General features: G+C 34.9%; 2 protein-coding genes across 2 annotated transcripts in view; both read right to left on the bottom strand.

Moving 5' to 3' along the window:
• The window catches only part of LOC115455747 (transcriptional repressor scratch 2), a 78,213-nt gene extending 75,146 nt beyond the window's left edge, over nt 1-3,067 (bottom strand). Inside the window, exon 1 of the mRNA XM_037443785.1 lies at nt 2,783-3,067. Coding sequence (XP_037299682.1) covers nt 2,783-2,957 — 175 coding nt within the window. The 5' untranslated portion in view covers nt 2,958-3,067. The remainder of the gene's footprint in view (nt 1-2,782) is intronic.
• Nucleotides 3,068-13,291: 10,224 nt separating this feature from the next.
• On the bottom strand, nt 13,292-14,642 carry LOC115445606 (zinc finger protein SNAI1-like). The gene is made up of 2 exons (XM_037444174.1): nt 14,633-14,642; nt 13,292-14,283 (listed from the first exon to the last, which is right to left on the bottom strand). The coding sequence occupies exons 1-2, from the start codon at nt 14,640-14,642 to the stop codon at nt 13,424-13,426; spliced, it is 870 nt and encodes a 289-aa protein (XP_037300071.1). The 3' UTR covers nt 13,292-13,423.
• Between the last annotated feature and the right edge of the window lie 11,228 nt (nt 14,643-25,870).

The raw sequence follows: 25,870 nt of genomic DNA on the forward strand, positions 1-25,870 counted from the left end.
TTTCAATCTTCAAATAGCATTATCCATGAAATAAATGATAATCTTAATATAAAAATGACATAAATGAACAATATTCATGCAACTTCCATTTCTTATTTGTTCGTGTTGTACTGTACGAATAAGGATTATTTGATCAATTAATAATCTGCCCTAAATCGCTACTAAATTAATAAAACTGAATTGTTATATTTTACAGGAATATTTATCTTTAGTATCACAAAAAACTTAGAGATTTCAAAGTACTTTATTATATTTATACAATAGTAATTAACTATTAAAACAATGTAATTGAACGAGGCGTATATTCCGTAAGCCAATTTCGTAGAATTACGTTGTGCCACCGCGGCCCGTAGTGAAAGTGAAAGCATCTGGTTCAAGGACGTAGTACCAGACTGTTTAGCCCGTTTGAACCGTGTTTCAAGAGGGAAACTTACCCGCAAATGCCATAGGAGATACGCATAAAGTTTCCCGTTTATTTATTCTTTAGTCTTTTCTAGAATATAAGTTTAAGTAAAAAATAAAATTTTTGCATCCTCCTGTTTCGCACTGAAACCATTTGGGACAATACACTAGTTCTTTTGCAATTCTTGTATTTTTTATTTCTTTTATGCGTACTAGTGTTATTGTGATTTATTTGGTTGTGCGAATAATCATTTGTACATTTGCTTCTTCCACTGACGAAATAAAACAAAGTTTAGCGCCACAATAAGCAATTTATAAAAGGAAAGGAACTTGAGATTTTTGCATTGTTTTTATATTAAACCTAATCATAAACGTTGCGATACATGACTATCCCAAAAGTGTGTTCTAATAGCAGCTGCTATACTTACTAGTATCTATATTTTCACGAACCTTACTTTATAAGAATCGTAACTTTATTAATTACCTATTTATTGTAGAATGAAAGGGGGTTGTCAACAATAAGCCAATAATGATTATCGCCATATATAATCAAAACACTTTAGTATCCATCGAGTTGTTTCGACTTCAAGGTTCCTTAATCACGAAGAGCTTGTCTTTAGCGATCACTCATGCAAGTCGCTTATCTAGGGACAAATTCTTATAATTTCTATACTTTGGCAGACAGCTAGACTTTTATCAAAGAATACTATTAGTGTGTGTTACACCATTTCATCTTTTGTATATCGTTTAAAATATCCTCAATGTCTATTTATGAAATTGAATGATCCTAAATATACGTTAAAATGTTATTTGAGTGCCCAAGTGTTGCTCCACCATTTTGGAATCAGAATACCAGCAACGCATATCATCTCTATCATGGTAGGTTAGTCTTCTACAGCCACACACCTTAATTTAATACTGTGATTATCATCATCATCAGCCGTAGGATGTCCACTACTGAACATGGGCCTCTCCCAAAGATTTCCAGATCCAGATCGCTCTATTGGAAAAGGCCCGCATATTATTATATGTTATTATCGATTTCAGTATTGCTATTAATAGTTATTAAATGATCATTCTCTGCACTCCTTATTCATCTTCTTTCCAACAAATCCGTAATAGCATTCTATTCAACATCGTGTTGTAAATAGTTCTTTACACATCTATCATCAATCGCATCATAACGACTATACTTGCCATAAAATATTAACAGACCTTCATAAAACAGACGCAAGGGTATACAGATTTTATCATGGTATCGGTCGTTTACGGCTGATTTAGTGGTTGTATGGTGTAGTGTTTCGATTATGATTAGTTTGTTACCCGTCCGTTCCTTCTAGCCAATCGAAAGATCACTTTATGGGTCCTTACTAAGATATAAACGAGACGATTGTGTCTCGATCGCCTTTGCCTTTTGAGTATTGCTTTTATTTGATCTATTGTATCCTGTTGCAATCAGCTGTGCCATTGTTAATTTCCTACTCTATTCCTTTTGTGTTGAAATCCAATTGACTAAGACTGAGATTTTAAACATTCCGCACATCCTTATGTTGTCGTCTGATCTTGTTGTTTTTGTTCGTCTTTAGATTCATTATGATTGTTTGTTTAGTAATCCTAGTTCATTTCGTTTTTCTTTTCAGTTATTCGCGTAAATACCAAAAGGAGCTGTTTTCTCTAGATATTACGCGTGCTGTAGTGAATACAGCCGCAGCGATGGCATCGTTGCGGTTAGAGTATTCCACATGGCAGCGTTCCAAGTTCCACCGCGGAGGTATATACTTCATGGAGGAACTGTTGCTTATCTGTCAGGCCTTCGCATTCATGTACTGCTAGCGCAATGGTCGGACAAAAGTTTTGTGTATTTTGCATTTCACATAGGAGCCAATTCTGCAAATAGCTTTTATATAATTATGCAGAAAGCGTCCAGGATTTTATAACATGAGTCATCCGCTGAAACTGCGTTTTAATACCTCGATTACTTTTCGCCGTCTTTTTTTCGTACTGTTCTGAGTTTTATGTCGTAGTATAGCAATCAATTTATTGTTGTTTATTACATACCAAGCAGAATTTACTAAAACGAGTTTTCTCCGACCAATAGCGTTTCCAGTGTTTAGAAAAAATATAAATCTCGCATGCGCATAGCATAATTGATTATATTATATTCGCAACACATGTGAAACTCGCATTACTGCAAAGCTAGTATAAATTAATAAACTATCAGTATGAATAGTACTGAGCATAACCTTTGCGTAGTAAGCCACGTGGTTGCGCCTCGACGACTTCTGTGTTGTTTGCAGTCTGAGAGCTAGGCATCACGGCGACTGCTCGGAGCTGGTGGCCAAGTGACAGCATCCTCTGGAAGTTATGGAGAAGCACTTACCGTTGTAGAGGAGCGTGGGCTCAGGATCTCGGGGCGAAGGCCCTGGGGCGGTGGCGGCAGGCGCGGGGCTGCGGCCGCGCCCCTCGCCGACCACGTCGATCTCCTCGTCGGACTCGTCGGCCAGCTCCGCCGACGGGGCCACCTTCCACTTCTTGGCCATGAGGCAGCGCGGCATGGCGGCGCCCGCATCGGCCTCAGCGCGGCCGCATCAGCGAGAGACAGACGAACAGAGAAAAAGAGAGAAAAGAGAAAGAGCGGCGCCCCGGGCGAGCGGCGTTGCGGGCGATCGCACGCGTCCTCTTGCGATTGTGAGGGTCGGGTGTGAGGGTCGCGGTATATATTGGGAGCAGGGTGGTGCGCGCGCCGCCGCTTCGATCGGTGTGGGCGGCGGGTGGTGGAGCCCACCCCACCCGCACAAACTTTGCCCGCCGCGACAACTTGGAGCGACACTTGACGGAGTGAGCGTTGAACGCCACATACGATCAACCGGTGGACGCGCGCCTCGGCGTCGCCGCAATATCGCCATAGCGTCGTCGTCGCCTCGCCGCCGGCAAGCAGCACGCGCAGCACGCACGCAATGCGCCCCGCTCGACACGCACACGCACACACGCACCCGCTAGCTACTGCCCCAAATAAAACTTGGAAAACAGGCCGCGTGTCTACAAGCCGAGGGTCTCTGTTTACTTTTGACGGATAACAAAATATAGGACTCAGTCGGCTTTCAAAAATAATGGACAAACACACAATTGTTGTAGCTATTTGCATTTCCATAACTTGAGTAGCCGTTCATACGTGATGGATTTTTGTTGTTTATAATAAACTGAATTAGAATAAATTAAAAATTTGAACTTAAATAGGTCCTAATTATGACAACACACAGTACAATAAAATAACTGAATAGCATTTCACACATCATTAATTCAAAAGCGAAAAATTCCTTCCACAATAACAAGCAATGTTCGAAACTTTCCTTGTACTGCAATATATGGAAGTTATGAAACCACTTCAGGCGTACTTGTGGATCTGTCTTGTTAACAATGCAGTATTCGAATTTGAAATTCTGGTGTGGTTTTCTATTTAGAATAATAAATAGGACGGACTTTAAATTTTAGAATACGTTTTCAGTTTATTGCAATAAACATATCTTTATAACAACTTTTAACGAATACTATATTAAAATAATTCTTTAAACTCTTAATTATATACTGGCTGGTTACAATTTTACAAATATGGTTAATTTAAGCACTACAATGTTAATTTTAAACATTTGAATTTCACTAATATGTACCCTCACAATAATATATCAGAAAAAACAAAGTGAAAAGACCATTGATGGCTGAACTCTATCACATAGGTACCTAAGTCAAAATGTTAGCGTTTGCATGAAATTAACACGGAAATTTATATCTCGAATAAGTGGCTTAACTGTAGCTCTGTCTACCGTCTCTCTCACGAGCATGATTTAATTAACTATTTTCTATATATAGAACCTTGCTAATTATACATAAGTATAAAAAATTCTATCTCTACGTAGCTCCTTACACTTAATTGTATTAAAACTTAAAATTGTAGATAAGCCAAAACCATCGAAGCTGCAGAATTTCTTTGCAAAAAAATTGTATATTAAGGGAAGGCAGGTCGTCTCTGTCTTTTATACAAGCAACTTTGTATGATACGACTACTACGTTTATTAAGCCTTCATATATTTACAGCAAATGAAGATTGCTTCAAGAAATACTGAGACCGAACTGACCCGATACAAAAGTATAAAGTAATTTAAAAATCCGTTGAACGGTTCCATGTCTGCGCTTGTTTTGTTTCACTATTCATATCCGTGTCATTGCGAGGTACACGTTTAGTGCAATTTAACCACCCGGAATAAATTGAAAACATCAGATTGAAATCTGTGGATAGTTTTTAAATTGCACAGGGGACATGTAATTAACTTCTGTTGGGTTAGACAAAGCTTATACACTCGCGTGGTGTTTTCAGCTTCTTTTACTTTTCGGTTGACATTTCTCAATGAATTGAAAATAGAAACAACGCTCTGGAATGTTATTGACCTTTTAAATCTGATACCTCGGAAAGTATCAGTGCTATCTCGAAATAGACCAATGGGTCAGTAAAAGGGTTCTGTATTATTAATAGATTAAATCCAGGTTACTTGCCGTGGGAATTACCACTTCGTGTTCCAGCACTACATGTACTCAAGACAATTCAGGTGTTACGTAAATAAAATATCCATGTGTGTACTACAATTTAATTTTATTGAATTACCAACTAAATTATACATTAAGTAGTGCCTATTGTAAATCAAGCAATTCACTGATTGCTGTAAACAGCAGAACACAGCGGACAGTTCTAAATGTGCCGCCGTAACGAGTTTGACTAGAGACACATTCCCAAATATTTGCGGAAACACAGAACTCGTTTATTTGATTTAACATACAAACACTTGTTACTTAAACAATTTTGGTACATTTCATTAACATTAAATGCATTGAATACAATGATTGCATTAACATTTACAACATTAGAAAGCTATTTTAGTAGCAAAATGTCATGTATTAATATAATATGTGTTCTATATTGTCCTAATTGAATACAAAATGTATTTTCAGCTGCTAAACACATTACATATTAAAAATAAATTAAACAGGTAACACAAAATAATACTCGCGTAAAGATGTCCGTATCCTAAGTTATAATCAACACACGTATTATTAGACAATATTTGGCAAATGAAACACATTATGACACGTATCAAACTCTATTTGGTAAGTCTGTGGATTATTCTGCATGTACTTATTCTACGGTTTAATGAACATTGACTGCGGAAAGCGCATTCAGGGTCGGCCTCGGATGCAGCGCGTACGGGACTTCCTTTCAATACGACTGCAAGAGCTCTCCGTTCGCTATTTCGACGCCGCGTTTCGCAATCAAAAAGCATAAAATTTCGGAGCGAAAACTGTAAAACTAGATTTCATTGAAGCATGATGGATTGTACCACGTAGTACAATGTACAGTATAACAAAGGCCGACCGCGAACCATCGCTTACCTAAGTAGGGATATACATTATGATAATGTAAGGAAATATCTAACACTAATTTTATTATTGTTTTCTAATTACACCATCGTTGTTGTTAAATTGGCCGTATATCGGGATACAATTACAATACATAAAAAAATACACTTATTATACGATTTACTTTTCGTTGTTGTACGACCGAAACTAAAGTTCATGTATAGATAAGACAAATTTGCGAAAGAACGTGGTAAATAGATTTTTTCAAATTTACATTTTTATTTTTAATTGACCTGAAATAAATATCCAAAATATAGACAGTTGTTATAGAATTTAAACGAAAATATGCATGTAAGAGTTTGCGTTAATTGAAATGAAATTCTCTTCTTAAGTTAGTAAAATATTTTATAGTAAGATCTACATGAAAACTATAATATTTTAGATAAAATACAATATTAAAACAAGTTTCATCATGTGGATCCGAATCTCGCAATTGATATCACCAGAAATAGCTTTTCCCATAATATTTGGGCCTGTTTTATTTCTGAGTAAATGCATTATATAAATGTACAAGCCGACCAAATAAATGGTAATATAATTAGTATTTTCTACATTAGCTATTTCATACGATGACTGACAAATCAAATTTACTTGAAACTTGTAAACCGGTTCATAATATATAAATATGAGATATTAACTTATCATTAACAACGCTAAACTTCTAAAAAGTGAAGTGTACATTCGATATAAAATGATAATTTTTTCAAGAACAAACGTGACATAAGAGAAGTGTCCACAAGCATTTAAAAATAGTAAGGTATTGCCAAATTGTTCAGAACAATATTTTAGAAATTGACGAATAAATTGATCACGAATAAAGGCTTAAAAATAAACTGATTTAATCGGAATAAATCCTTTTCTTTTAAATATTTATTTTTTGATTAGGTCACGGTTGTTAAATATACCAAAATATCTAACTACAAAAAACCGAGTTGATTGCCAATTAAAAGCTGTTGGCACAACAATATTTGTCAATCAGAAAAGCCTGCGCCAATTTGGGCGTCGGTCGCACGCATCCGCACCGACGTATAGCCTTTTAATATGTACTTTTTTAAAAAAAAACTATTGACGTGTAAGTAATGGTCAACCAGGTTGAATGGCTTGAGCATTCCACAATTTGCATTTTTATGTACATATGAGCCGAGTATATTAAAAAACAAAATATCAATGAACCATTAAAATATCATCATCGAATGAAGGTTGTGACAAAATGGGTGAAATTATTTTTACCAAAATAATTATATAATCGTCCAGTGCAAATTTTCATTACATACATAAGTTTTCTTAATATTTTAGGTAGAAAAATTCTGTCGTAAATATAATTCTCAATATTTCATACTGAATAAAAATGTTCTTTTTTAAATTTCTTTTCATAAATACATATCTAATGAATTGTACAAAACGTATTGCTTTCGGGTAATATTATTATTTTAGGGTTAATATATTTTCTTAAACATTTAGAAAATCCTGAAATGTTACTACTTTAAATTTATATTCGTAATCCAAAATGTAACGGCGAAGTGATAATTCCTATTTTGGTACAAAATACAAAAGCTAATTCAAATATCTGGTAACACATAAACATCTTATTAATTTTTATTTGGCAACGTGTGTAGATTCTAGTAAACAAACTAGTAAACATACATAAATACGTACATATACACATAGTATTTATACTGATGGTTACATCAGGATGAAACGTTCTCCACTCCATCAATACCTTTTAGCGAAAATAGAGACATGGAAATTTGACCTAGTTTTCCTATAATACCGAGAAAACCAATTCGTACAACTTTTTAAATTATAAAGATGTTAAACCTATGCATCTAGAAATCGTCGATTATCCATGCACAAAAGTTTAACAGAGAAATGCCATTTGATTCAGCATCTATTGTAAGTGACCCCGCGCTGTCCAGAGCGCAGTCATGCTCGCACGAATCCTACTGGCGGCGGAACAAGTATGCACGCACGGGTACACATCTTAAACGGACGGCAAAGCAATCTAAAATAGTTCGAAAAGAGGACAATCATAGACAACGTTTTAAATAAATGCTGCGGAAAATCTAGAGTATAATTATATTGTTCAGAAATGCAACGTCTATGCAAATTCGCTTCCAATTATCAATTGCGTATAATTCTAATCTAATTCAAAATCGAACATGTGATTTACGCGTAGTCGTGAGACACGGCGCGTCCGTCAACGGACACGGGAACATACCGGAAGTAACATATAGTCTCCATTAATCATCCTAGTCTAGCTAGCAAGAGGTCAGTCAGCTTTAGTGTTGCTTAAGGAGTTGAAACTAGCCTAAAGAAATATAAGTTCATAATGTATTAATCAGAGGATATAAAATATTAAATAAAAAATTAACAGTCATTTTTTAAAGCTAATGTTGTTTTTCCCTAGGCGTATGAAAACTTCTAAAGCAAACTTTAAAACACGGAAAGTAAACTTCTAAATATTGTTGTTCAACTTTAAAGTTGTGTAGTTCGTTCCAACTTTCCTCCATTACGATAGGAGGTGACAAATACAATATTAAACGACGAAGACGAGTTTAATTAAAACTAATGCAGAGAAATCCAAAACACCTAATCTCTACCGAATCAATGAGTAATTTTATTGTTTTGTTTATTTTTCTTGTAAGTTCACTTTTCTCTTGCCTAATTAACATGCATACGCGACGTATATTTTATATTTATTTGTATAGATATTAGGTAAATTAATATAAACTGCAGTGTCAGATACGAGTAAAACATCATCAAACATCCCATCACTGCGATAATTGGAAACATTAATTATAATTAATAAAATTATTTGCAAAAACATAATGTTTTCAGTTTAAATAGAATTTATGACTAGAAAATAATTAGTCTTATATTTTTTACATTAAATAATATTCTAAAAATGACTAGCTCGTAAAAAGTATTTGCATGAGAATAAAATATTCTAATTTTTGGTATGTTGTTTGATGTCAAAACCAACACCGCATTAGTCTAATATAATGCACAATTGACTCAATAGTAATTTTAAAACAATTGAAAGATTGTCAAAAAGAAACGGTGTTGTCGCTGATTCAAAATCACAATAATAGTGCCTAATCCATGTTTTAGTCATTAACACGTCAATTATTTTAATTATAATGTCTAATCTCTACGCAATATTTATAACTTTACAGGTGTTAAACTATTCATCTTTTTAATTATACGAGCTCTTTTGAGTTCCAACAATAGTTTTTGCTGTGTTTAACATATTGCGGTACAGTGCATGCAATTTTATATCTTTTGTTTTAAAAAGCTTAAATCTAGCGGCGGGAATTGGGTCGCTTAAAATGTTCTGTCAAAGAACACATGCATCGATGTACTGACAAAAACTTGAATAACGTTTGAATCTCCTCGTATGACCAAAATTGTCATTCCGAATGCTTGCTAAATACGCGAACTATTGGATATTTGAATACCAAAATAATCAGAGTTGCACAAGCACACTGAAATGAATTTCGTATGGCAGATTATTTGTGATCTATATAACTATTCTGAAGATTACGGAATGTCTAAAAAGAATGTAATTTATGTTTATAACTTCGATTTTTTTTTAATTCCCTGATGAAACCAAACACTATATATATAAAAATAAATCCCTATTTCCCTTGGCCACGCCATCACGCGTGAACGGCTGGACCGATTTCACTATTTTTTTTTTGTTGTGTTTGTTATTCTGTGAGGAGAAGGTTCTTATGAAAGAAAAAAATCAAAAAATTCCGCGAAAAAATAAAAAAATTAAGAAAACTTAACGACAACATACAATAGACAATGTACAATATATATAAAATAACTGTCAGCGATCGACAGAATGCGCGCGTGCATACATAGTTAAGATAAGACAACGTCTATCTGATCAGCTAGCATCAGCTAGTATATTTATAAAAATGCCTCAATGAATTCCGCAATTGACAAGTTTAACGCCATCGGATAAACTGTTATTAAAATCTAAGGGAACTATAGCAAGTTAAACGATCGGTTAGAGATTAGGCACGAGGGACCAAGGATTCATCTTGAGAGGCTAAATTTGGAAGACTTTGTCTAATCGATATTAGTTTGACTAATCGAGCCAGAATCGAATTGATTGTCTTAATTAATATTCTAACGATCATAACCGATCATTCCGCGTCTATCAGTCTTAATCTGAGTCTTATTCTGAACAGTTTCCGTTCGGAACTGCGATCACATACGTCTGAAGGTTGTCCGATTCAAAGACAGGATTAAAGATGCCCGCATTTTTTAGGTTTTTACCAGAGCCAAATGTAGCTATAGTCAAAAGTGCAAGTATTGTGTATTCTGACGTTTTTAAACTCTTTAATGTAATTATTACGTATTAGTTTATTTCGTCGCGAGATCTTTAATACGCAATTGCTCGCCTTGCCAATAGGTTAGTCTCGTTCTGCTTACATTAACAAGCCTACGTACCAAAGACGAATACAAAGACTAATTAAAATAATATCATTTCTGAAGAAGTGCACTACTTAACTAGAGGACAATAATTGGGAAAAATTGACGAAAATTAGTGGAAAAATTGACATTTTAAATTTAACAAGAACACTACTTAACCGTACCGCGTTTATTCCAGGCGTATCGTGTATAACAAACACCTACAATTTACGTCACGCAGTTCACGCGCCATAATATACTTTATGTCGCGCGTACTCGCAAGAGTTTCACCCCGAGAACCTTAATGCTGTGACACTTAGGCCTAATTTTGAATAAATGAATCTACACTATCTTATATATAAAACTTATTGAGCAACATAATATTTGATTATGATAATTTCTATGTTTCAAATATAATTTTGAATCGTTATAATTATGTATGTTTGAACTGTTTTATCAAACTATAACGTAAATAAACATTTGAAATACCCAAGTGTTTCGTTGAATTCTCGTACTTTTGATTGTTATTTGTATTTGTGGGTAGCATGAGGCAGGTTGATGGTCACGGCGCATAGGTCTTTGATTAAATCAAGGAGATCGATTATGTTGTTCAACACTTATAAAATAATATCACGAATACATTTAACATCAACCACGAATGGACCATATGTCACTCTGCCACATGTTTCCATTACATATTTTATAACCATGTCTTAACTTAACTTACATATATTGCTTAAATTGGATACATTAACCGATATATTCCAAGTCCTTCAGTAATGAAAACTTTGGTCAGCATTTTCATTATTGCCGCTGATCGTACGTATATTACAGAGAGTGAATCTACAAAGAGTTTCTATGTAACCATTTCAGACATGACATTTAAATACATGAATATTTCTCAAAATAAATGTAGGTACGTAACAAAATTGTATGTACGATTTTTCTGTCTCATATGACTTTTTGTTTGCCTTAATACATTCGTTCCATCAAATAATATGTAAAATGAATGTATTAAAAGAAACAAAAACAAATGAGATGGAAAAAATCGCAATAACATTTCTCAAAAACCATTTCGTCACGTACATTTATTGTGAGGAAACACTCACTTATCACAAAGCCTAAAACGATACTTCTATACTACTCTACTGTAACGGAAAGACATCGTGAACTATCAAATACCCACTTAAAAGTGTTACGTCTATAAAAATACATTTCTTTTCAACATTCGCTACCACTTCGCACTTTAACAAACCACGTTCAAAAATCGCAAAACGAATAAAAAAAATTACAATAACAAAACGCACATCAAATTGAATAATTAATGTCTCATTTGCATTCGTATTATTACTTGTTTAAACAGTTTACTCTATGACATTTTATTAACAAAACGATCTCTGCTTTATAGGGGACTTAATCAACTCCATTTAATCAATATTAATCTACATTGAACATTATTTTGTTACCTCAACACCTAATAATAATGTTTTATGATAAAAAAATGTGCATTTGGTCAAAGTATATCCCATAACCACTGGTTTTAACTACAATAAATTACACCAGTCGTTTCAATAACAGTACGTCTGACGTCATATAAATACGTGATCGGTTGGTTTTATATCTAAATTGTATTGCACTTGTCGATATAACTAAGCCCAGATTATTATAAAAATTTGTATTCTGAAATACTTATTGGTGTGGACGATGAGACTACACCTAGCGTACCGGCAACGTGGCTCAAGTCAACATCGATAGACTTAACGTTATAGAATTGTGGTGAAAGCGCTTGTTCGAGACGTCAGCGTTATAATTGCTCGTCACAACTGGTGATATTCGATTTGAAACATTGTCGGCATGCCCATCACGGATACAAGCCATTGCGGACGTATTTTATTGCCGCCGCTCTAACTACGCCTCTGTTTACGAGTTTTGTATTTGTTTTGAAAGAACGACTACCGATGAATAAAGTGATGAAAATGTGGTGTTTGGAGCGTAACATGCTAATGTGGGCTCAATGGTTAACGAACTCTACAATCTCAAATGTCTGTGAGCACGAACAAACTAGGAATATAGCATGGTGTTGGTTCAATACTTAATATATACGTTTACAAATTTCTAGTAATGTAAATAATGTTGATTACGCTACGTCAGCCGTTACGGTTGCATGTAATTATCTTCTCGAATACTTTATTGAAAAAATGGGTTTACAATTATAAACCGCGTAATAAACAACCAATTATTAGTGTAAGTATAATACGATTACATCTTGCAAAATGTTTATTAGGTAAGTATTGTGAAAAACTCTTATAAACCTGTGTCTACACGTATTAAACAACTTGGTCATGAATTTATGCTACTTACAACGGTTAATTTATCGTAAAGAACGCAATAAAAAATCGTACTGTACCTTATGTAGCAACGTGCGGAACGCCGGGTCGCGGGTGCAGGCCCGCCGAGAGAGCCGCTCTCGGCAACACCACACGATTGTAGTCTGTAATAGTGGCGCGGACCACGTGGCGCCGGGCGATCTGGCGACACGTGTGTCGCCCGTGGAGCACGCGTGGCTCGGCGGGCGCTCGGCGTGGCAACGCGACGCGGCGGCGCGGCGGCCCGAGCAACAGTTTGGTCCTCCCGGAGCCGCGCGCTAAGTAAGCTACTCGGCTACGCGTCGTATGCTACTCGTGCGTCTATCGCTTGCACTCTATGCTTGTTACTTCATTGCTCTCTTTGTACCACAGCTCGACGGTTTCATTAAGTCTCTACGTATCACCGTAACTACATGCTAACTACGTCACACGACACGCGTGCGACGCTGACTTACCTAAACGTCACTATGTAAACGTTACCCTAAGCTGTAACTTTGCAGGCTCTGGCCATAAATTGACACGGTTGCCTCCGTCGATGCCGGACTAATAATTGAAAAAATACATTTCACTTTAACTTTTTTATATTATAAATTATGAAAAGAGCCGTAACGACTTTAGGTACTTTATTATTGCTTTTTATTCTTTCGACTTCGCGGCCGAAACTACGAGGCTTTAACCCTATAAAATCTCGTTCCGTTAATAAAAAGGTGTAAAGAAGTTCATAGAGAAATCGTTCGTTGCAATCGTTCGTCGGGAAGCGCGACCTATTCGTCTTCAATGCGCACGCACGCAGACTCTTGGTGTTTGTTCAAATAGCTCTTCAGCGCAAAATTCTTGTGACACCGCGGACACTCGTACTTCTTGTCCGAGGAGTGCGTCTGCAAGTGCGCGCGCAAGTTGGAACGGTCCGCGAACGCTTTGCCGCACTCGGCGCAATTGTATGGCTTCTCTCCGGTGTGGGAGCGGAGATGACCGCGCAGCAACCACGGCCGCGAGAACTGCTTACCGCATACGCCGCACACGTGCCCCATTCGATGCGTTAGCACGTGCATCGCCAGGGCCGGCATCGACACGTATGCCTTGCCGCACTCGCCGCAGCGCTTCGCCGCCACGGAGTCAAGGCTGCGGTGTGTCTGCTTGTGACGCGACAAGTTCGACGACGTCGCATAACGCTTCCCGCACTCGTTGCAGTCGTACTTGTTGACCTTCTCTTTAGGAAGCGGAGGGGGCGCAGGTGACGGCTCCGGTTCAGGCGGTAGCTCGGGCTCGTTGATGGCAGCCACGTACTCCAGCTGCGGAGTATGCTGATAAGCGGTGTAGGTTACTTGAGGTTCGACCGTGTACTCTATGGGCTGCAGGGGAGTGATGGTTTGTACGGTGTGGTAGATGGGTTCGGGGGGCTCCTCCGCTATGATGTAGATGTTGGTGGGTTGTATGGTGTAGGTGTAGAAAGGGATGAGTGGCGCCGGCTCAGGTCCCTGCAGCACGGTGACGACGGCGGCGGGCGGCATCGGCGGTAGACTCTGCGCGAGAGAAAGCAGATCATGCGCCGCCTCAGTGTCGGCCGCCGACCGCCCTGCTAGAGTCCCACTGCCGAGCTCCGCATACTCAGCTGCGCTCGGCTCTGCGAACAATAACAACAGTTAGTACACAACAAACAAGTGAACCACTCGCAGACGTATAGTGCCTGACACATGGGACGTCATTAGAATGATGATGAGCGCGTTGACGCTCGTGTAGATGACAATGCACTTTGTTACGAATGTTAGTAAATTCACAATGGTTTGACGGTACTAAAACATTCAAAAAAACAAAGTAGTATATTCACAACATTTGAAAAGTGACAACTATCGAATGCAACATCGACTTTTGTATAATTACCGATATATAATCGTAATAATAAACTCAATTTTTACGGTTTCTAGCACTTGTGTCATTGTAATATCAAAGATGCGATATGCGAATTATCTTGCCAACAATCATCTTTTGAAACTTAGTTTCACTGATTGTTAAATTAAAATTAACAACATTTAACCATTGTAGTAATCTCCTACATTATTTTAAAATCGCAATTATGATTTTTGCGAATTAAACATTTAATTTGCAAATATAAACTTAAACAAAGAAATAAAAATCAAACTTAAGAAAAAACATCTGAACACCATTATGATTTCAATAATACATTTATAATAAAGCGAACAAGAAGGAAACTTTGTGAAACTTTGGATCAACTAATAAAGGAAAAGAAACTACTTCCCACAACTGATGGAAACAAAGTACATATGTTACAACGAACACTCAGGACTACAAGTTGTTTATAGTAAATATTGTTAAATAACTATGCAACGGAAGCGGATGAAGGTCATTTTGGCGTGATGAATGCATACTGTATCATATGCAGATATACATTGATTACAAAGATTTTTTATTGATTTTGTTTATCTAAAATAAAACCTTATGACATTAACAACTTCAATCAATCGACAAAATGTGCACAGATCAAACAGGAACTCTAATTATGTTTACAAATTATTTTAATTCTAATCCTAAACATAACAAAGTTTAATCTAAAAATTATGTTTACAAATCATAAGTGTATAAAACCCGAATGTATTCGATTTGCTTCTTTAGCTTGCATTAAGTCAGCGATTGCATTCCGTCAGTTGATTTCTAGGATCTCGTTTTCTAACTGCACATTATTTAATTTACGCTATGATTTAAATTTCTATTTACCTTTAATAATTGCTATAACAATAGATTTTTTTAGAACACAACTAAGGATTTCTGTAATATGCGCAAGGCTTAGAACTATAAAACCAATTTCGAATTTCTTTTTTATACGCGCACGATAAAATGACACAGTGGACCTTATAGTAAGTGCAGTAGAGTCCAATAGAATGTCTAATGAGAAACGATTATCCCTCAGCAGTCGGCAGAAATATGCCGGCTTTTTGAAACCAGATATAAACAGGCGGATCCGAGAACGCGACACACTTACACGGGCCACTATGCGGGTTTAACACACGGATGTACGGTGGTCGCTATCCGAGCGGATATAAAATATATCCTACCAACAGCAAATTTCTATGCTATTATACAAACATGATGATGATTTTATATATTTAAAAATACTAATATGCCTATGAAAGATATAAATGGATGGTCTCAAAATGAAAATGATCAACAAGGAGGCGTATCATAAGTTATATACAATAATACACATTAATATTACGCAATATCTTTAAAAATCTAATTAAATAAAATACAAAAGTTTAGTCTCCTGTGCAACAGTGGAAACAAGTAGGTACTATTTTCTATTAAACTATTTACTCGGATGGAAAAATGAAAGAATAAATTACCACTACCCACTCATCAAATATGCTTTGTGAATTTTATTGGATGTTTGTTAACAAATATATTATGCCACATACCTACTATTATCAAGAAAGTTATCAGTTTAACATTTTCTGGGGTAATAGTGATGTTATCTAACAATTTAATAAAAAAATAAAAAGGTTCTTAATTTAAAAATACTCATTTTATAATTTAGTAAGGTTTTACTTAAAAATATTAAAACAATAAAGGTAGAACTATATTGAAAAGTATGGAAGAGCAGTTTGAGAGAGGTAGTGCTTCAGTCTCATAAAAAACAACGCCAAGGTAGCTTATTGCGTTAATAGCAAGGAACATTTCCGGAGGCCCGAACCTCTCCCCTCCCCAGTCCCTATTTCTTTTTTTATGGTTGGCGGCGTCCATGACGCTACCGAAATTGTGGATTTCTATTTCATTTTAATATATGATACGCAACTTATGTTAATGTTTTTAAAAAGAAAAATAAGAAATTATAAGCGACGATATTTCGATTATTATGATAAATGGAAGTGCATAACTAATTAATTATTGTCCTAGAATATTCTTTTATTATAAACGCATATTTTATTATAGTGGCTTTGTTATTTAAAAATATTATTAAAGGAGTTTCTGTTGCCAATTGTATAATACTGTTTACCGTAGTTTTATATAGACAAATTATTTATCATATAATCGTTGCTCAATAATTTTATATTTTAAGTCTTTCATTTTTCTTATATTCTTCGTTATTAAGTTTTAGATTTTAATTAGATGTTGTTCGTGGTAAATATTGTATATCAATAGCACACATATCATTTGCTGTACCTAATTGTTTCATTTATTGAATATAATAGTACGTAGTGCTGTTACCTTATTACGTATAAATAAATAAATTATTATTGCGAGAAAATATACCTATCTAATCGAGGTCTTTCCTGTCTAGACCGCAATGAAGGAAAACGAACAAAACCCATCCCAACTTCTATTGATTTAATTTTAATATTACATCAAAAATCCATATACTAATTCTTGCTCGCGGCAGGTTTTATTGTAATAAAAGCACCAGAGTATATATTCAAGATAATAGGGACGTATTATGCGCCTATTATACGACTTTGTCTATCTTTGTGTTTCCCTTTCTTATAAGAAACATTAAAACATCGTAAAACCTTCCTATTCAACCCGGTCAGTGGGGGAAGCCTGTTTTCAGCAGTGGGATATTACACGGGGCTTGTAATATCAAAAGGTTGATTAATTAATGCATATACAAGACCAAGAGCATTTCATGAACAGCAACCGAAAAAGTAACAGTTAAGGAAAAGCTGCAACAATTACGAAAACGCAACAATAACGTTATATAAAAGCCATAAAAGTTGCAAAACGCAAACTTCAAAAGTTAAGTAATTATTAATTGTCAATAAAGAAACTGGCTTTTCACTTTGTAAAATATTTGAACATTAGTCACAACCACAGACCCAACATCGTTGGACAATAAACGTAACCAAATGCCATAGATACCTATGCTGCAAATATGCCGTTTGTGAATTATTAGAGCGCTGGAGCCGGCGGAAATCATACTGCCAGACACGACACAGGCGGACGTCACGCCGCTAATGACGTTATCACTCGATGATTCTGATTCCCACTGCAATTTTGCAGACGATCCATCTGGTTTTGGTATTTGTGAGTTTACATTCGGGAAGTGTATTACTTTACATATCGCACTCTTAATAAAATAATGACCTATTTCAAAATTGTTAATTTGTGGCAGTCGTCGGAAAAGTAATATTTGTTTACTACCTTTTTTTGAAGTTGCTATAAAATTGAGCTTATTAAAGATAGGGAAAAAAATGAAAACTATAGCATGAAATAAAAGGGAAAGAACTTGCAAACAGAAATTGATTGTTTGACGATTCTCACAAATTGGCATTTTGGAATGGGTCATTATTTTATTAAGAATGCGATAATCAGGATCGCTGGAGGCCTAAAAAAATTTTATGAACGAATTACGAGACGAGAAAACCGCTTGCTGATGATTACAAACATGATTACCCATAAACAGTACCAACTTTAAATAACAAATCTTTAGACATAATGTTAACACCCATATTTACAAACAATACTTATGAGGACGCACAGTGCGGTCGAACGCATTGACATATTTGTCTACATATTGGACATATACGCAGTCAAAATAATAATTCATGTCGCCTTTTTTCAAAATTTACTTTTCAATGTTTGATTTTCCGTATGCGTGGAGTTATGTGTACCTATTCTCCAGTACCAGGTAGCAATTTGTGACGATCCTCGGATTTATTTACCTTTGAGGCACAATCAGCAACAAAAATGAGAAAATTCAAAACGCTTCATTAATAATGTCCTATCCAATATTTTTCTTGAATGAAATAAAAAGGGTTTACTTTATTTTATACTAGATTTAGAGAAAGATAGTGCCAATTGAACTTAACATGGAATAAAGACTGAACATATTCAATTTGTTTAGGTATTTTTCTACTAACTGTGCGTTAAAAATAAAGGCATAATAATTTCAGTGATTTATTTTAATACGAGCACGGAATAATGACCCTCCTTTACCTGATGGTTATGGGAGTAGGGTTCAAGAGAATGTGGATCGACGAGAAATGATTACCCCTCGGCAATTGCCACAATTATGTCGGCCTGTTAGAACCGGATATACACAGGCTGATCCCGGAACCCGACACACTTATATGGACCACTGTGGCAGGTTTTAACACAGTGTGTACGGTGGCCGCTATATAATATATCCTACCACCAGCAGAAGTGCATAGCATAGCATAACCTTAGTATTAATGTAAACTAAATGCACAGTCGAAACTGAGGACAGATTAACACGTAACATTTTTACAGGCCTTTTTGCGGGATGATTGTGTGATCAAATGCCATTGGTGGTGCAATACAAACGAATTTTTAAAGCAATGACATGTTACAGAAAAAAAAATCATAATGTATACAGTTCCCCGTTGATTTTTTATGAAAACCAATATGATACTGACAACATTCTTCTTATTTAAATAAAACGGGATCGCTCAAAATCTCTAAGTTTATAAGTCAACATAGATAAAAGTTGGTCGGTTTGGATCGGTAGTCTCTCTTGAGAACCCTGTCATAACTTGCATAAAGAACAATTTCCGAAGTTCACGACCATTAAACGTATATTTTCTAGAACAGGTACAGCCAAACTATATAACTGGCAGAAATCGGACGCAACATATTTTTAACTGCGCTTCAATGAGGTGAATAGGTACAACGGTACTTGCTCATATTTTATATTAATTAATTTACCAATCAGGTAAGAGATAAATGTGTGTAATTATTTCAACATAGCATTCGTTTATCCTATAATATTTACATGCTCCATTAATATTAATATTGACTATGTATATCTAAAACTTGCATGTCATAGTTTTTTTTTCTTTAATTAAGAAGCCTGATCATAATTTCACAATCATGTCGCTCCGTAATTTCGTTTTTACCAGTGTTCACTCACTTTTCACCGATCATTTTTTTTTTAAATAAAGCCGTAACCGCTTCTAACGCAGCGTGTTTTGGATACGCATTATGCCGAGGTAACAAAGTCCAAATAGCCTTGTCAATACCAAAGTGCGTACCTATATTGATTGAAAGCTGCAATCGAGACTGCCGCAGGCTGTTAGCTATGCTTCGGAGTTATATTGATACGGCCGGCCGATGTCAGATGGTTTCCCCTTTAGTAATCTGAATAGCCATCATTAGGATCAAGTGTTAACACAAAATCGTTTAGCTTAATGAACATCATCGTGTTAATTATTTCTAAAGTAAAAAATAAGAGATAAGCTGGATTAGTTAAGTAAACAAACACACATCATGTTTTTATTTGCAAAGGGTTAGGTGGAGGTATAACCAGGACGCCTATTTTTCGCCATGCGTGTTCCGACACATAATATCATAGAGAACAGGACTTTAACTAAGTGTTCCTCGCGACTTCGCCCGTCTCAAATACTTTTTCCACTACATAAGTCCTTAAATCAGTGTACGATGCCAGTGCTATCTGTTTAAAAAATATGTTTTTAAATTCCACTATTTCCCATGGGACTTCATTTACCAAGATAAAAAGAAATATGAGTAAATCCACATGGTCTACCGTGTGACAAATTTTATCCAAATCCTTTAGGTTGTAACTGCGTTTACTCCAAACAAACAAATATCCAAACCTCTTCACAAACTGATGCATTAATAATATCAGTAAAAAGGAATGTAGATTAAGTTCCTGAAATAATGCTTTAAATACCTTGGTATATTAGTTTTGAAACTACAAAATTCTTAAATTTAACATCAAGATTAACCATTTTAAAAAAGTGTAGTTCATCTTCTTTAAAATATTGGCAGTAAAATTTACTTAGAATGAAGGAAATTAAATGTTTACCAATATTTGAAGTAATGGGCAATATTTATAAACCTGAATAAGTTAGTGCAGTATTAATCGCTTTACTGGTGGGAGGCCACTCAGATGTAGGAGTCCGCTTAGGTAGGTATCACCGCAATATCTATTTCGGCCACCAAGCAACAGTGTGTAGTCACTGTTGTGTTCCGGTTTGACGGGCATCGTAATCAGTGTAACTACTGGACATAATGAGACTTAACATCTCACGTCTCAGGATGGCGAACATTGTGGAATACCAAACAATACTTTGTAATTGAAGGTGTTGGATAGCGTTTCTACTGTTTATGGGCAGTCGTATCGCTTACCACCAGGCGAACGGCAAGCTCGTCTCGTCATTCAAGCAGTAATTAATAAATAATCCCATAGTTTCCACTGTCTACTGCGCTGCAAAATCTATCACTTTGAAATAAACTGGAGAAATAATTTACCGATTTATGCGGTTTACTACTATTAATATTAAAAGTTCCGTATTTTAAAGGAAATTTATATTTATACAAATTTCTATTGTAAATTATAATTCATCAACTTATGGAATATATGCATACTAGTCCTATTCTATGATATTAAAATTACTGGTATTTCTTGTCTTAAAAAGGGATAGATGGATATAGTCGACTTTGATTCACTTTGAATAGCATCGGATGCTTAAACCCAACTGATAGAGTAACAAACCAGTACACGACATAATTCGAATGTCAGTCGCGTCGCTTATGAATATGTCTAGGAGAAGGGGCTTAACTCACTTTTCAAATAAAAGACAATTTGAATTAAAGAGACTGCTGACACCAAGCATTCGATAGTCAGCATTATAAAATGGAAACATCTCTTAAGTTAGCACTTAGATATCGTAAATAGCGAAAGGAAACGAAAAATTTAATCGGAACATATTATAAAGGTTGATTCTTTGCCGTGGAATTGCACTCGCATTTCTCCATTAAACAAACGAATTGTTTACTAGTTTCTGTTATGTCCTTTTTTAGCACTACAGGTGGACCATGTGTAAATCACTTTGTCGAAGTTTAGCCTGCATTGCGTATGTATTATGGAATGAACGGAGGAGCACACATCCTTTACGGCATTATTGAATGGAGATAGTTTCACTGTTTCAACGGAATGCAATAAAATCGTTTCGTTACATGTCCGGCAGTGCAAAACTATTTTCAATATCGTATATTTCCATATGAAAATGTAGATAATAAAACATAGGATGTTCGTAATATGTACATGATCGAAAGCAGGCGAGCACGAAAATAGTTCGTATGTTTCACAACCTCTTACATATGTCAAAACTTCTTTATTTTAGGTCGCAACGTTTGGATTTATGGCCAAAACTGTGCGAATAACACCGTCCCTCTAAACCGAGTTACAAAGTCGAAAAATAAAAATTATTCACGTTGTTAAATTCACTCGCATATATTTTGCAAGGAAAATCTTCGTAATAACCTGCGAAATGACCTTTAATCATTGACTTATTGCATACAAAATGGCTTAAGAAACAATATAAACCTCTTAAAGGGTAAGTTACCAAAGTAAAGACAGATAAAAGTTAGTTATGATTACGTCACTTAAGCGAACAAACGTTTCTTTCTAAAACTTCCGCATGAAGTGCAAGCAGCTAACTCCGAGTAGCGAAAGACTCAAACAGGAATGTACGAAAAGCAATTTCTAATGTTGGAAACTCTTATATTTAAGGCTTATCATTTGACTTTAGTATTTGCAGTTATCAGTTATGAATGATTGTTTATTCATTTAGTGGCGGAGAGCGAATTTCGATGAAGCTTTCTCTGGTTAAGGAAATTATAATAAACATAAAGATCTCAAAAGACATATAAAATATATTTATATAACTCCTGTAAACATAACTTAAACTAGAATAAAAGTATTTTACGAATTTTATTTTATTTTATACGAATTTTACGGTTCTTATATTATAATTTTCTGTCGACCTTTCGAAGACTTTGCAGCCTTCGTAGTCACGGGAAAATTATAATATATAAACCGCGACAAAATCCGTTAAATAGTTTTATTTTAATTTCTAACAGTCCCGTAAACATACGAAATTATTATAACTTAAGCTGTTAAAAAATCGATTAACTAGGTCACGAGACAAAGCATTGAGAAATAACAACCAGCTTACAACCACCTCCACGTTTCTGTAGTAGCTTAACATAATATTATACCGAGCTCTGACGTTCACAATTCTTGAAATCACATTAAGGTTGGTCTATTTATGTCTAAAGAACTTATTCTCGTAATAAAAATAAAGATACATTTCACTTAGAATCAGATACATTGTCTATCTATATATTATATATAAAAAACAAAGTCAGGTTAGTAACACCACGATTTTTATGATTATTATTTGTTAGTTTTTCTATGCCTCAAATAACAGAATAACTGTTGATCCATGGAAAAAATGTCATGCAAATAATGTATGAAAGGAATTAATTTTCTCATATATTTTCTGTACGGAACGGCTTCTTGATGATATATCTGTAACGTATTTATTGTTTTTTTTCGAAATATTTTTTTCGAGTCGGTTAATTAGGATTGATAATCGCTCATCATAACTTATTATAAAACAAATTATAGGTGATACGAAGTTCACTGGGTGGTCCAGTAAGATACATAAATAGCTCAAATAACAATAATGTAGTCCCTCACACTAGTTGCGACAATACGTGCGGTCAACCCCAAAGTAGCTGAGCAAATTCAAAACGTTAAACATTGACTTCATTCAAAATATTATTTTTACTTTATCTAAAATGAATAACCCTTTGAAGTTTATTTTAGTGAATAAAGAGTGATACAATCACAAATATTTAAAAGTCACTTTAAATTATAAATTTGTTCAGCTTCTTTTGTAGCTGACTTTTAATAGTTAGTGACTTTTAATTCATGTGAGATTCGTATACTTTTTAAAGTATTTAAATAAAATAAATGGCAGACGCTGGTCCGTTTTCATCAACCTGAGGAGCGCAGTCGCGAGAATTCAAAGTGCATTTTGTTATTGTACATGAGTTAGTGATGTTTAACATCAAGCTTGCTAGTGACGACATTCAGTTAGGATAAAAAAAACCTATAATTGGATATATGAAGCGTGTCTAATCGCATCGCATTTATTTGGCATGCGCGGTGATTCGGTTCAGTGCCGGTCGCACCTAATATAAGACGCTGTTGCATACAAAATATAATATACTTTTTTATTAATTTATTCTATCAGGTACATCAACAATGCAAACAGAAACATTGATAGAAACGTGGCAATATACAATTAACTTATGTTTACATTTACTTCGCCTGCGTGACGGAGTTTTCCGGGTTTTTTTTTCAGATTACCTGATATGTATTTTTATATTATGACCAAATTACGGAAAATCACTATAAATTGTAGCCTATGTGTTCTTCTGATGTATAACAAATATTACAGTAAAGTTTCATCCAAATCCGTTCAGAAGTTTTTTCGTGAAAGAGGAACAAACATACATCCATACATCCATCCTCACAAACTTTCGCATTTATAATATTAGTAGGACGTACACAACATTTGTTTAGAAATAGTTATAAGTAAATACTTAAATTAACTAAATATTATTACTTCAAAAAATTTGACAGTTAAAAAAGGCGAATGGCAGGCAGATTGACTTTTCAAAACGACGTCGTTAGTTCCTCTTTCGGCCACCGGGCCAGATAAGTTTGTGACACTATAATGTTATGTAACTTAAATCAATAGACAATGTAACAAAAACAATAGCTCAAATAGACGCAGCCAAAGGTAATCCAAAGAATTGATTTGCGACTTACATAGCAAGAACATTTTTTCTAAATAAGGTGGACTGGTCATCAAATACATAGCTGGTATATTAATATGATTTGAATCGGCGCTAGAAATCTAGTCTACGCTAGCCATAATAGGTCCACCGTATGGCGTCTTTACCGCAGGGTTATTGTCTAATCCCACGTAAGACTCCTGCACTGATGACTAATCTTCCAGTCTACCGGCCATATACCTACTTTGCGGTTCGTTATCATTGGCTACTTGTACTCGAATCTAGTGATGTAACGAATTCGATTCTTATTTGCGAATAACAAACGTATATTTTACAAGTTCACGGAGAAGTACCGAAAATTATGACACGTTTAGATTATAAAGTTATTATATGTTTAACTCTATTCTATTCTAATAATATTAGACTTCTTTTTTATTTCACCTTTTGGGCATAAAAGACGCATATGTGTGTGATTTTAATTGAAAGATGCAGTTAAGTATTATGAATAATATGAAACAATTTCAAAAGAGTGATAAATCTTTTTTTTTATAATAATCTTTTACATTTATGTGCAAAGAAAGAAATTATTGTACGCTTTATTCAAAAAATAATAATATCTATCTACTATAGAAATATAAAATACTTTCGTTACAGTCCAAACATAACCCGTTTTAGATACAAGTAGGACCCGCAGAGAAACAAACTTTCTCAATGATTTTGGTATATCGCAACCTTGTTGTAAAGTTTGTTTGTGCCTTTGTTGATAAATTTAATAGGTTTCAATTTTATAAATATTGTTCGCATTTGCGTAATTTTTGCGTATACAAACACGAATATTTTTTACATCACTACTGGAAACTCCGTGGGCAATAAGTGTATAACAAATGTTGTAATCCAAGTCGTAAACTTCTGTTCGCTTTGGAATATATTGTTTTAGAACACTACCGATGAATTAACAGAAATAATTGTATTATAAAAAGGGTTTTTGGTATAAAAGGTGTCAATGTATGGATTTTAATTATTATAATGTTTTCTTGGATATATTTTCTGAAAAACCTAACCCCCTTATTCATAGACGTTATTTATCTAATGACAGTGATAGCATTGCTATGATAACAAGTGTCTTTCTCAGTGCTGACGGCATGGCAGCCTTCGCACTGCGTAGACATAGGGCCATTGTGATTGGCTAATATTGAGATACAACTTGAATCAAGTTGGCTATCAGATAAACAAAGCTGAGAATCAGACTTGCTATCAAATGTTCCGTCCTCAGATAAAAACGTTTATGAATAAGATATGTCTTTATAACACCGGCTTTTATTTTTTTGTTTAAAATATCAGGTACAATTTAAATAAATACACGTAGTTCTAGATAACCATATAGAATACTTTTCTCAAAAATGACTAATTGAATGAAACGTATACGTGAATGAAATTCAATCGTTTATTTTCATAAAGATCGCTTTCATAAGCGGAACCGAAAATAAAAACAATTAATTGATGTTATATAATTAGTGTCGAAGTATTTGCAACAAATGTTTCATATTTATTATTTTTAAATCGTTATAATTTATTGAACCAGACGTGACTTATCAAATAAAATAGGATCAAAGGTATTTTAACTTTGT

This window comes from Manduca sexta, chromosome 27, assembly GCF_014839805.1.
Source record: "Manduca sexta isolate Smith_Timp_Sample1 chromosome 27, JHU_Msex_v1.0, whole genome shotgun sequence".
NCBI classification, from domain to species: Eukaryota; Metazoa; Arthropoda; class Insecta; order Lepidoptera; family Sphingidae; genus Manduca; species Manduca sexta.